At 29.8% G+C, this 14,291-nt stretch overlaps 3 protein-coding genes and 2 pseudogenes across 4 annotated transcripts; all 5 read left to right on the top strand.

Moving 5' to 3' along the window:
* The first annotated feature begins 1,469 nt into the window (after positions 1-1,469).
* On the top strand, positions 1,470-3,095 carry LOC149895069 (uncharacterized). Its single transcript, XM_090080640.1, has 4 exons — positions 1,470-1,726; positions 1,975-2,082; positions 2,176-2,411; positions 2,644-3,095. Exons 1-4 carry the CDS (start codon positions 1,473-1,475, stop codon positions 3,093-3,095), a joined length of 1,050 nt encoding a protein of 349 aa, XP_089936766.1. The 5' UTR covers positions 1,470-1,472.
* Positions 3,096-6,165: 3,070 nt separating this feature from the next.
* On the top strand, positions 6,166-6,733 carry LOC149895068 (uncharacterized). Its single transcript, XM_090080635.1, has 3 exons — positions 6,166-6,292; positions 6,389-6,472; positions 6,636-6,733. Exons 1-3 carry the CDS (start codon positions 6,166-6,168, stop codon positions 6,731-6,733), a joined length of 309 nt encoding a protein of 102 aa, XP_089936761.1.
* Positions 6,734-7,533: 800 nt separating this feature from the next.
* Positions 7,534-7,950, top strand: LOC149895067 (uncharacterized). The gene has a single exon (XM_090080625.1). The coding sequence runs from the start codon at positions 7,534-7,536 to the stop codon at positions 7,948-7,950; it is 417 nt and encodes a 138-aa protein (XP_089936751.1).
* A 3,332-nt stretch (positions 7,951-11,282) lies between these two features.
* LOC149895066 (uncharacterized) lies at positions 11,283-12,202 on the top strand (annotated as a pseudogene).
* A 197-nt stretch (positions 12,203-12,399) lies between these two features.
* Positions 12,400-14,204, top strand: LOC149895065 (uncharacterized; annotated as a pseudogene). Its single transcript, XR_016456240.1, has 4 exons — positions 12,400-12,464; positions 12,616-12,973; positions 13,149-13,563; positions 13,665-14,204. The product of XR_016456240.1 is annotated as an uncharacterized LOC149895065 (transcript).
* The last annotated feature ends 87 nt before the right edge of the window (positions 14,205-14,291 follow it).

Raw genomic sequence — 14,291 nt, 5'->3', positions numbered from 1 at the left:
TGACAACTTTTTTTTAACTTCAAAGCAAAAATGCCAATATCTGTTAAAAAACATGATGACTGTAGGAAAACAGTTTGTTTCCTATGTTTGAACAAATGTACTCGAGGATTGACAAGTTTTTTGATTGAACAAATCAAGAAATCAGTTTCATTCACACTTTACTGCTTTTTAAGTGTCTCAATATGGTGTTTTTCAAATTTCTTTCCTAAAGGTCCTTCAAACCCCAAAAGACTGTTTGGTGATCTGCCACTTCTACGAGCTCAAGATCTTGTCTGCATACAAAACAACACTGGACTGTCAAACAACAACATCAAAAAACTTGCGTCTACATTAAACCAAGTCACAAATACAAAAGTTGTCGAGCCAAGATTTAAAGAAAAGTTTCTTGATATTGGAAAGCAATTGGCAGACCACTTCTCACACACATACATATCCATTTCAAATGACAAGCAGCAGTACAGAAAACAACTTGTGGTTCACTGCAAAAATCTGTCTGAGCTACTGAATGATGTCTTGTTGCAACGTCATGTTCAAGGTGACTACTTGGTGAAGTTGGGCATCGATGGTGGAGGTGGTTTCCTTAAAGTCAGTCTTGGCATTCAAGAAGAAGAAACAAGACTTCCATCCATTTCACCACCAGGCAAAAAGGCTGTGTTATTTCAAACACCCAGAGACTGAGGAGTTAAGCGCCAACTTCTCGTTGCAGTTGCAGAGGATGTTCCTGAAAATTATGATAACCTCAAAAGCATCTTGTCTTTAATTAGTTCAAGTGGAGTAGATTTTTCTTTGTCCTGTGACATGAAGTTAGCAAACCCTGTTTGCGGGCTTCAATCCCATGCCAGCTCTCATCCATGTACTTGGTGTGATGCGGATCACCTTAACTTGTCACAATGTGGAAAACTCCGCACTTTTGGCTCAATAAGAAAGTCCTTTGCTTCATTTCAAGATTCAGGTCTGGACCACAAGAAGGTCAAGCAGTTTCAAAATGTTGTTCATAATCCACTCTTGGATATGCATGACTCTACTTTTGTTCTTGACAAGATCCCATCCATGGAACTTCATCTTTTACTTGGTGCGGTGAACCATTTGTTTAAAATACTGAAAGAAACCTGTGATAAAGCTGATAAATAGCCAAAAGCACTTCATATCAAGCTTCAGCCATTTCATGGAGGCCAGTTTGCTAGCAATGAGTGCCGAAAACTTTTGAAACATGTTGATCTTCTTCAAAGATTCGCTGAAGAAGACTCAGCATTCCAAGTTTTTCCATGGATTGATACACTCAGAAGAAAGTGTCTATTAGCACGACCGTCGAGCAAATAAAGAAAATAAGCTTATTCGCACGACCATCGTGTAAATAACAAAAATAAGCTTATTCGCACGACCACGGTTTATAAGGAGTAAAATATAATTAAATTACACAGCGTGCTTTTGTATTTTTAGTTTCAGCTTGTCAAACTTAGTATCAGCTTATCATGAATATTGAAATTAAACAAGGAGACGAGTTTGATAACTTTGGTGAGTTTGAAAATAAATTGGCTTCTTGGTCGGCTTTTACGAACATTGTGTGGACTAAATGTAACAGCAAAACTGCTGTATCGGCTAACAAGAGTTTGAGTCAGGATTCAAAACATTTTGATGAAAAGTTTAAATTTAGAAATGTAACATATTTATGCAAGCATGGGGGAGTTAAGAGAATAAAAGGGAAAGGACTTCGCCCAAATCAAAGGTTTTAAATGTGTTTTTTATCTAATATTTTGTTTTCCAGTATGCTAAATTTTAATTTAATCATTTTTGCTTATTTTTATGTTTATTAGAATTTTTTTATTATAATAGTATCATAAAAAGTTTAATAAATAGGTATCATTGATACAAGAGATCCATACATTTGATATTTAACCAGCAGTTGACCTAACAACACCATTTTATATATTTTTAGAAAGTGAAGATGCTCACTACTTTTTATTTATTTTTTATCTCTTTCAAAATTGGATGTAATGCAAAACTTTATATCACCATTAATAAGAACAAAACAAAACTAGTAGTACAGCAACTTCAGGCTAACCATAATCATGAAGTTAGCAGGTTAGAACATCTATATTTTGATATTAATTTGTTTTATATAAAGTTTCACTTTTTTGAATTAATTTTTTTTTTTTTAAATTTATTTCTCTTTAGAACTACTTCTATGCATTACCCAGAACAACGTCGATTAAGTGAAAAAATAAAGGATGACATCAGCACAATGTTTAAACTTGGTGTTAAAGTCTGTTTTTTGAAAGAATACTTGCAAAATAAAGAAAGCAAAGTAGCAACATCAAAAGATTTATTCAATATAAATAAAAAAATTGAACTAGCACGCAGTTGCGAAAAATCAAATGAGGCTTTGTTGATTGATGAACTGATGTCCTTCTGTAAGTCTTCTACTCTAACTTTTCATTTTCAATTTTTGTATTTTTCAGAATTTATGACTTAGGGTTAGTATATATAGAGAGGCAATAAACTCGTGTTAGCTTAATCCTAAAAGTATTTAGAGAAGTTTACCTGAAGTTAATTGGGTTATAATTCAACTATAGATTAAATAATTCACTTTATTATTCAATTTATTTTATTATCTAAAAGTTGAAGTTTGATTTTCAATTTCAGGTGGAAAAGATCCTGATGCAGTTATATATGTTCAAGTTGATTCAGACAGTGTTCTGCAATTTCTTTTAATAATAAGCGGAGATATGAAACAGGTGTTTGATATGTTTCCTGAAGTGCTAATGATTGATTGTACATATTGCACAAACAAATTAAGAATGCCTTTATTCACTTTGTTAGTGGAGGATGGAAACGGAACCGGTCAAGCTGTTAGTTATGCTTTCATTGCACAAGAAACTGAAAATACTCTGCAAGACGTGTTTTCAGAAATTGAACTTATATTGAATCTTGACCAAGTTAAGGTTGTCATTCTTGATAAGGACTTGAAAGAAATAAGTGCAGTCTCCAAGGTTATGCCCTCAGCAGAAATCCAAGTTAATCCTGTTAAAAATTGGCAAAAGAGTTTCAATAATTTGGGATTTAAATCCCGTTCCAACTATTTATTGCTTACCTGAAAAAATACCATTATCAGTATATCTAACTACATCGAAGGGTAGAAAGCGACCGTCTGTCCGTCATCCATCAAATAATCAGGATGAATCCAACTTATTTATAGGGGAAGATAAAATTCACTGTTTAAATGATTTAAATAATGTTGACCTAGAAGAGTATCAGCTCAAAATATATAATGACAAATACATATTATTTAATTTAGAAGTTAATCAACACTTAGGTATTTTAGAAGTTACAGAAACAATTCTAGTTGATGAATTAATGCATGTTTCCTTGTTCTATAAATCATCTTATCTTCCATTGCCTCCATGGTTTCAAAATATTGGCTGTGTATTAAAGAAAAAAAGTGTATTGGAGAATTTTCCAGCATATATAAAAAATTATCTAGAAGAAAATAGTTTATCAAATGATTTAATGACTGAACTCAATGAAATAAAATACAAAAAACCAGTTGATCGGCCAAAGTTTTCATCAAATCTTTTACGATATTCCCTTATTCTTCGATATACATCAGCGCAGGCCTATAAACTCTTATTAGAACAGTTTCATCTACAATCATTTAGCCTTTTGAAAAAAATTAATAAAGGTGGGGTAGAACCGTTGAAATCTGTAAAATGTTTACTCAACCAAAATAAAATTGACAAAGATGTAGTGCTGTTGATGAATAAAATATATATGCAGAAAGAAGCACAAAATCAAGGTGGTAGAATGATAGTTGTAGATAATGAAGGAATTTTATTTAAAGGCGTATGGACCTTCATGATTGTTTCTTTAAAAAAAAAGTTTAATTTTGTTATAAGAGCTATACCAGAAGTAAAAATTGAGGGTAAATGGCTAGCTGACCATGTTGATGAGTGTGCATTACATCTCTACAAGAAAATGGTTTTCACGTACGTGGTGTAGTTTCTGGCAATCATTCCACTAATGTTTCTGCTTTTTCACATTTGATGCATAAATATAAGAATACCAACCATGTTAGTAGTATTACTCATCCTACAAAAAAAGACAGTGTAATATATTTATTTTTTGACGCTGTCCATCTTCTCAAAAACAAACGAAACAATTTACTAAATTTCAAACGTTTTATATTCCCTGCTTTTTATTTTGACCAGTTTCATGATGTTATTGATGTACATGCTGGTAAAATATCATGGAAGTTACTTCATGATGTATACGATAAAGACCAATTACTTCAGTCGAATTTAAGGTTTCAAATTATCATATAAATCACTTCATCCAGGCGATAATAAACAAAGTGTACCACTTGCTCTTGCAATATTTGATCCTACAATTTCTGCAGCTATTGAAAGTTATTTTCCAGATCGGACTGATGCCTCAAGCTTTTTAAAGTTGATAAATATATGGTGGACAATTAGTAACAGTAAGCAAAAATACAACAACAATTATTATATTGGAAATGCAGCTGTTTTGGGTGACATGAAACTTTTATTTTTGCGCAATTTAGCTGAATGGATTGAAGAATGGCAATTATCTCAAGTTTCAAACTCTCAAAAGTTTACATTAAGTAAACAAACATCAGAAGCTCTTACGACTAGTAAGATGCACAGCTTCACTTATTGATGATTTAATTTAAGAAGAATATGATTGTTTTTTAATATAATGCTTGCTAACTGATCGATTAGAGTTAAGATTTTCAAAATATCGTCAAATGAGTGGTGGCAGATTTTTAATTGGTTTGCGTGAACTTGAGACATCTGAGCGCATTTTAGCAGTGAAAACTTTACTTAAAGAGTCAGTCAATATCTGGGAGGAAGATGTAAGAAAAAAGAGTTGTAATATATCTTTAATGAAATTATTTGATGATAAATTGCAAGAAATTTTACCAGATATTGAAGAATGCAATTTAGATTCAGAGAGCTTTGAAGTTGCTACAGTTATTTCTGGTTATGTGGTTAAAAAGTTTAATAAAAAGATCAAATGCGATGTTTGCAAAACTTTTTCATTAGCTGAATCTGGCGAGGTACAATGCCAATATTTTGAAAAACTTTCTCGTGGAGGATTGATTTTACCAGCTATTAATTTTACACATTATGTTTCAAAAGCATTTGCAATATTAGATACTGCCATTTTTCTTATAAGAGACTCAACTCTTTGTGATCGATATGTTGCAGAACGAGTACTTAGATTAAATGATTGTGCTACTTCATTTTTATGCAATAAACATCAAGTTATTGGTGTAAAATTTATAAATCACGTTGTTACAAATATTTTTTTTAACAATGAACAGAAACATATTTCTGATGAAATTAGAAAGAACAGTGTAAAGGATTTTAAAAGCAGACAGAGAAAAAAATTGAAGCTGAAATAGGTGAACTAATCAATGTTAAATTGATTATTTCAAATGTATATTCTTCGTTTATTATTAGGTTTTTGTTTATCGTTTTATATCTCATTAATATTATTGAGATGTTATTTTTGAGAAATATATTTCTTTTGAGGTACATATTTATGTTAATAGTCATTACAAATTTTAATATTTTATTATTAAATAAAGTTATTACAATTTTTTATTGATGAATAAAGTACAATACAATTTTATTTTAGCGGTGTAAGTTTTTTAGAAATATAATCATCAGGCAAAGGAAAGTGCCTAATTTATGATACATTTATCATATTTGTCAGACAAACTTTATTTTGTATACACACTTCCGTAAATAAAACCCCTGTAAAAATCATAATTTTAATTGCGGTAAGTGTGGCCAAACATTCTATACGATATACTTTTGTTTTGAAAAGTTACCCTTATAATTTTTCGCTCCGAAAAGCAAGATATCCGGCCGTGTAATTATAGTAGGCAATGAATGAAACATATGATTCAGATTCAGATAGTGCAAAATCAGAAAGTGGAAAAAATTTGTCTGTTTTGATTACAACTTAAACCTGCAGTTTCCTACTCCTCCTCATCCCCAGTTGCAATCCGGTTAAGTTTTTGCATATTTAAAAATAAATTTATGGATCATTTATGATCCATCAAAGCTAAATGAGCTTAATATTTTTCAAAAAGAAATGTTGTTATACCATATTTTGTTTTTAAAAATAATTGATACTTTTATGTTTACAATGAATTATTTGTGCATAGAAATTCAAAATGGGCTTCGACTAAATATTTTATCTACTAAATCCACTATCTGCTCTCCCTCGTCATCATTTGTAAACGGTTCATCTTATAGTAAGGAAGGTTAACTTGAATTTTTATTTTTTAATATATAAACACGACTAAATTATCAAAACATATAAGTAAATATATACAAGCTAAAATAGTTTTTGTAAATAGAAAACCAAACTACACTACCAATGCTTACTAGGGTCCTGCAAGAGGAAAAACTATCACCTGATTTGGTTAATCACCATATTGGAGGTGTGTTTCATTTTATTCATTAACAAATGATGACTTTGTTTCTTTGTTCATATGCAACTAAAGATGTAAAGAAAATCTTTTGTTCCAATATACTACTATTTTTATCAAAGTATTATTTTACGCATATTTAAAAAATCTTTGTTTCATTTTTCTCAACATTTAGTGAATGATCGTCGGCAACTTATATTATTAGAAGAGATCAAACAAAATAACCAAACTACAGTGAGCAAAAAAACTAATCATGCAGCCAATAGAAATTAATAAAAATGCATTTTTCTCAAAAAGTATAAACTTTTTTGAAAAACTAATTTCACCAAAAGATAGCGCTTAAAATATACATTAAAAATCATGTTTAAAAACAAAAAATTTGAATTTGTTATATTTAAAAAAAATAAAGAACTAACTTTATTGAAAATTCCTGACAAAAAAATCATGCAACAAGAAAATTCGAATTGTATGTTTCAAAAATTATATTATATTTAATTATATTATTTATTTATGTTAATTTGGTCAAGTTAAATACAAGTTTGGTCACCTATTCGAATGGGAGAAATTGAATTATTAGGGAGAGTTCAACATCGTGCAATTCCATTAATACCATCACTTAAAAAAATGAACTATGAGTTTCGTCTAAAAGCTCTCGACTTGACTACCTTGACAAAAAGAAGACAACGAGGAGAAATGGTTCAACATTATAAATTCTTCAACGGTTTTAACGATTTGGAAACAATAAAAAAAAAATAGTATTCAAAAAACTCAAACAAGAGGTCACAGCTTTAAATATGTCAAAGAAATCAATAAGCAAGCATGTCGTGAAAACTTTTTATTTAATAGATCGGTCAATTTATGGAATAGCTTGCCAAGTGAGTTGGTTAAAGCACAATCAGTTAACAGTTTTAAAGCAGGTCTTGATTGCTGGATGAGCAGCAATTAAGCGAATCAGCTGTCATAGTGTGTTGATACCACACTCACTGGCTCACACCAGTTACAGCATTTACTACTACTACTACTAACACTATACAAATTTAAACTATATATTTATATTAATAAACTTTCCAGCAATGACCAGCATTGAAAATATAAAATCTAAAAGAAGCTACACATCTCATTCGATCGGACTTCGTGCACGAGTAATTGCGTTATGGCAAGATGGCCAAAGCCTAAGATCAATAGCTAAAACACTATGTATATCGCCTGCAACCGCCGTTCAATCCATCGAGGAAAAGTTTAAAAAAGTTGGAAACCTCGAAAATCAACCTGGAAGAGGACGCAAACGAAAGACTACGGCGCGTCAAGATCGATCTTTGATCAAAAGATTCGAAACTAATCCAAGATCTTCAACAACAGCAGCAGCAAAAGAGTTGGAGGAGAGTTTTGGATTGTCTCTCACACCGCAAACAATTAGAAATCGCTTGCATGAAGAGAATTTACATGGACGAACACCACGCAACAAGCCGTATATAAGCCCAATCAATTAAAAGAAGCGGCTCGAATGGGCAAAAAAGTACGTGGATAAGTCACAAGAGTTCTGGGACTCAGTCATTTGGTTTGACGAGTCGAAATTCAATTTATTTGGATCTGATAGAGCTGTAAAGATATGGAGGAAGCCAGGAGAAGAGCTTCAACTGAAGTGTTTGAATGCCACAGTTAAACACGGTGGTGGTAATATTATGGTCTGGGGATGTATGGCAGCGAGCGGAACCGGGAAATTGGCGTTTATTGATCAGAGAACGGATCAATATTTACATAAATCAATTCTGCAAGATAATTTAAGTTCATCTGCAGAAATTGTCGGGTTGAAAAATAATTTTATCTTTCAACACGACAATGATGGGCAGCCGATCATATGCTAGTACGACGCGTACTTACGGCCTGCCAAAAATCTTCGTTGGCCCAACAATCAAAAATACGTTGGCACGACGTTGGGCCTACTATGTTCGGCTGCTCGAGTATAAAGTTCGTTTTATCTGTGCTTTTGCAAATATTATTATGTTTCGCTAAATACATAATAAACGAGAAAATCTTTTGATCTGTTCTCACATTCCATATTTAAAGATAGTTCAAACTTTTTATCTTTACAAAAAGAAGTCGTTTTGTTATTCTGTTAAAACTTTTTAGAGTTGCACTTAGAACTACTTCTGATGTTTTAAGAGTTTGTTAAAAAGCAAAACTTTCCTGTGATGTTAAACTGCATAAGTGAAATTTAAATAAGGAAAACTACTCCAACCTTTTCTCGGAAAAAGAAAACAAAAAGTTCTTTATTTTATAAGAGTAGACATCCATTTCTACTTCAGCAAAATAGCGAGGCTTTTTATGAACTTTTACTCTGTAGTTTACCAATATTTATGCAATGGATTTTCCTTATTTCAATGTAAACACATAGAAGAATATTACGTTGTTTTTTTTCTTATGCAGCCTAACTATTGATTCACCTATACTTTATTTTACATTTCTCTTATATTCTATCATGCCCTTTTGGACATTGTGTTTTGTGATGATAGAGAACAACTACGCTAACTTTTCTTTGAAAAAATATTCAAAAAGTACTTAAAACGAAAGAGAAAGCTCACGAATTTAAAAAGTTGTATCTAGTCATCCACTTCTTCTACAGCAGAGTAGCGAGTCTTTTTATGCACTTTTACTCTCTAACTTACCTAAGTTTGAGCAAAGGATTTTATTTAATTCAATGTAAACATACATAGAAGAATATTAGATAACCTTTTTATTTTATGCTGCCTAACTTTAGTTCCATCCAAATTTTATTTAGCGTTTACCTTATATTTTATCTTGCCTTCGTTAGTTTTGTGATGTCAAGCTTGATAATCTAATCTTAAAAGAGGAAAACTGCGCTAACAATTCTTTGAAAAATTACTTAGGCCGTATGCAAGTCTATCTGTTTCTTTCATCCCGTTGCTCAAATTCGGGGTCTACATTTTTACTAAATAAACTTGCGTGTTAACATTTAGTGAAAGGAAAACATAAATGTTTACATTATTAAACACCATAGTTTACACATTATAAGTATTTTTCTGTTCACCTTTCGTTCACGCGTGTCGTGTTCGAGATTAATCGTTAAAATAATTTTTTTACACATTTTGATAAACATGTAAATTAAGGAACGAATTTACCAGAGCGTTTATTTAAAAACAAGTCTAAAATAAAGTTATGCAAAATATTACATTGAAAAAAATATATCAAAATAAATGGCGGAAGGTAAAATTTGTTTAATACATCTTAAGAACGTTGTGAATCACGATGACCTTGTCAAATTTACTAGAACTTCTTTTGAAAGATTTTTAGAATTTCGTCAGGCGTGAAAAAATTTAAATGGTAACCACAGAGAAGTATCTGTTAAAAGTTGTTGTTATTTTAACGAAGAAGATGAAGTACAACTTCAGCAACAACTTCTAGTTGTTTCAGATTCAATTAAGACCAACTTTTGGTATCATCGTTCATGTTATCAAAGATTTACAAATAAAATTACTTTAGAAAGGGTTTTAAAAAGGGTTGAAAAAATAAGGATGAGCTGCAAATATCTTTACAACAGGACATCAATTTGGATTTACTAGAGTCTAATAAACATTTTGGTTTAAAAAGAAAAAGTAAAAGGTTGTTATCTGATGAACTTAATGAAATAAATATATCCAAGTCTAAAAATGTAGTACCAAGAATTTGTCTTATCTGTAAGAAAGCGCAACTAAAGTACTATGATCAAGTAATTCTGTTATTTATTAACATAAGTAAAAAATTGTGTATAAATAAAATATTAATATTAGAGTTGCAACTCAAAAAAAACATGCGCGTTTTTTTTTATAAAAAACAGGTGTTTTTTGCAAAAAAAACAGGCCTGTCCTAAAACATGTTTTTAATGGTATTTTTTGTTTTTTTTAGGTGTCCATTAAATTTTATATATCAATTATCCTTGAAAAAGTTACAGTGTCAGTAAACCTTCAAATTATACATGTTTTTTATTAAATGTAATGTATTTTACCCTATATAATATTTCTTACAAATTTATAGAGTTGCAACCCAAAAAAAACGGTTTTTTTCTTCTTAAAAACTATTTTTTATAGTTTTTTTTATTTTTTTAGTATTTATTAAATTAAGATATTAATAATACTTGAAACAGTTTCAGAGGCATTAAACCTTCAAAATATGAATGTTTTCTATTAAATAAAATGCATATTTAAAAAAAAAACAGTATTAAATATTTAAAAAAAAATTAAGTAATTTTTTTAATATCTCAAAAAAACTATACTAGTTGCTACTAGTTAATTGTAAGTGTAACACTAATGAATGAATGAAATAAAAATGTTATTTCAGCGGTGTTATTTCATTCATAAAAATGAATGAAATATCACTGCATTGCAAAATACAAAAATGAACCAACAGTTATATAAAATTTACTTTAATGTTTTATTTACTTTTGTTTATTACTTTTGTAAAATTTTAATAGTTTATTTCTTTATTTTATATATTTCAAATTTAAACAGAGTTTAAAATTGAAATTTTAACTAGTTTTAATTATTGGAATTTAAAATTGAAATAGTTTGGTTTATTTTGAAGATTTAATTTTGTTTTTTATAAGTTTTTTTATCTTGGATTCATTTGAGTTTATAAAATTTAAATCATTTTTTTCAAATGTTTATTCAAACTGCAATTAGGTAGCTAAAATTTTATTTATTCAAAAAGTATTCAAGTAAATAAAAATAACACAATAACTAAGTTTGTATAACTAATGAAAAAAACTTAATATTAAACAATTTTAAAAATATTGTTTATATTTATTTAAAAAAAAAAAGAAATCTAAAAAAAAAAAATGCCAGGCAGAAAGAAATGTTTTGTAGCTACATTGTTCAATGAGGCACCTTTAGAGTCTGAAGGTTCTAAAATTCAACAAGTTATATGCAAATTTTGCAGCTTAAAGCTATCAAAAAATGGCACTCGAATGACCGAGCACATTGCAAAATGTATGAAATGTGGAGATCAAATAAAAAACAAATATTTGAACGATATGCCTTTTAAACAAAAGAAAGTTCAAACTGAACTAATGATGGAAGAAGATATTCCTGAAAACTTACCTATTCAATGTATGGAAAAAAAGGAAAAAATATGTTTATCATCTGCTATATTGCAAATTCCAATTGAGTCCTTCTTTCGAACCCCAAGCTGTTGTGGAAACCAAAGTAGGTCTACAACCCCTAAGTTTGGAGACTGTAAGCCAAATAAAACCAATTCAGATAAACCCACCCTTGAAACGATTGCATTCTTCAACAAGAGTTCCATTCACACCTCAGAAAAATAAAATTGCATCCTACATTTTCTCGGACAAAATGACTAATGAACAAATAGTAAGAAATATATTTAGAATATTTAATACTTTCAAATATTTAGCAAACTTTATTTAGTACATAAGTAATTTTTGTAATAACAATTTTTGTAAGTTTCATGTTTTTACAGGATGAATCGCAAATGGATTTAGCACGCGCTGTCTATGGTACTGGGTGCTCATTAAGAGTTTTCGAAAATAAACTATGGATAGACAGCTTTGTAAAATTGAGACCTGCATTTAAATTACCTAACCGTGATATGTTGTCTAATTCCCTTCTTGAAAGGGTTTATAATGAAACCTCAACTACCGTTATAGAACTTGTGGGAACAGCTTTAAGTGTAGCAATTTTGTGTGATGGGTGGAGCAATATCAGGCAAGGAAAATATGATTTAAAATAGTAGGACTATTTATCTACGTTCTGATTTGTGCACTAGTATAGGAGTATCCAATACCTAGATACTTTTAAACGTTATATAACAAAATTATGTAACAATTTAAGCTACACATATATAATTTAGGTGCATTCTAACTTCATGTGTATAATTCATAAATAATAAAAATCAGTAATAAAGATAGATTTTACTATTTACAGGAATGAAGGAATCATTAATTTTGTTGTAACGGTACCTCAACCTATATTTTGGACCAGCATAGAAACAGGTAGTCTTTTTAGATTAATTTTAGTTATCATGTCTTCAGAATTGTCAGATAGCAAGTTTTATTTTATATTCTTCAAAGTTGTAAAGTTTTTCAAAAATATTTAAATTTTTATAGTTTATTATAATTATTAAACGTATAACTCTTTATTTAGGCGCAGAAAGTCATACTGGCGAATATATGGCAAATATAGTTAAAAAAATAATATGCGATGTTGGACCTATGAAAGTTCTTGGTGTTTGTACTGATAATGCAGCCAATATGAAAAAAGCATGGCAACTAATAGTTTCTGAATTTCCTCACATATATCCTTATGGATGCCTGGCACATACCTTAAATTTAATTTTTACTGATGCGAGTAACTTGAAATCAATAGCAGATTCCCAAAGAAATTGCACAATGATGGTAAAAGGGATAAAGAACTCTCAAATTTTATCAGCTTTGTTAAAACAACATCAGCAGAAATCAGGACAAATCATTCAACAATCACTAAAGCTTCCAGTAACAACTAGGTTTATTAAAAATTAATTTTATAATAAAATTAAACATAAAAACATAAAAAATAAAACATAAAAAGTATTATTATAAATTTTTAAAAAATTTATATTACATTATAAATCATAATACTTAGTATGGAAATAACATTAGGCAAATAAATATTTAATTATAAATAAATATATTCTTCAGATGGGCTTCAATTATACATTGTATGGAAAGTCTTCATAACAACAGATTAGCACTACGGGGATTAGCTATTGACGATGAAGCAAAACCTTTTGCTAAGCCTATTCAAAACCTATTGTTGTCAGAAGTGTTCTGGGATAAAGTGGATGGGTTTATCAAGTTATTAAAACCAATAGCCATAGCCATTGCAGCAGTTGAAGGAGATAAAGTAAGTCTCTCCATTGTTGCAAAAACATTTTCAGATTTAGAAAAGTCTTTTCAGGACAATATCCTTTGCAGTCCAATTCTAAAAAGCGAGGCTAATGCTATGATGGAAATAATTGCCAAAAGAAGGAAATTTCACATTCGAAACATTCATCTTGCTGCAAATTTAGTGGATCCACGTTATAAAGGATGTCATATCTCTGGAGATGAAATGGTGAGTATTTTCAGAATTTAATCCTCATTTAAATTAATTGAAAAAAAAGGAAATTATATTTAAAATGAATTAAGATGCTTTATTTAAAACATCTTCTTTAGATTGATGCCATTGAAACGCTACATAAATTAGGAAAAATGGATTCTTCTATTAAAGAATGTAATGACAAAATTTTGGGTGAGATAGCTGATTATAGATCAAACGAAGGACTTTTTGTAAAACCTTTTATATGGGCTTCAGTAAAACATTCATCTCCTGTAAGTTGGTGGAAGGGAATATGTTGTTCTTGTGCTCCAATACTATCAAATATTGCAAGTAAAATTTTATTACTTCCACCAACAAGTGCTGCAGTCGAAAGATCATTTAGTAGACAATCTTAGATCCACAATCAAAAACGGAATAGATTAACAAATGACAGAGCTTCAAAATTAGTATTTATATCACATAATTTACAACTCAAAAATCTAAAATGTAATGCAGAATCATCAACAAGTCAAAGCCAAGAATATTTTCTGGACAATGGTACTTCACAGAGTTTAGAGTCAGAGGTATCAAGTGACTCTGAAGAATACGGATTTGACTTTACAATAGAAGACCTTAATGAACAAGAAAGCCAGAATACAGAGTCTTTTGTTAATTAAAAAATAAATTTTTCAAGTGATGTACTATATATTTATCATATATCATGTTACTATTATATATTGTATTACATTTATAATAAAAATAGA

This window comes from Hydra viridissima, unplaced genomic scaffold (assembly GCF_058129835.1).
Source record: "Hydra viridissima isolate aposymbiotic clone 2 unplaced genomic scaffold, HvirCarnegie_v1 scaffold_1, whole genome shotgun sequence".
Classification (NCBI taxonomy): domain Eukaryota; kingdom Metazoa; phylum Cnidaria; class Hydrozoa; order Anthoathecata; family Hydridae; genus Hydra; species Hydra viridissima.
This window is presented reverse-complemented; position numbering and strand designations above follow the sequence as displayed.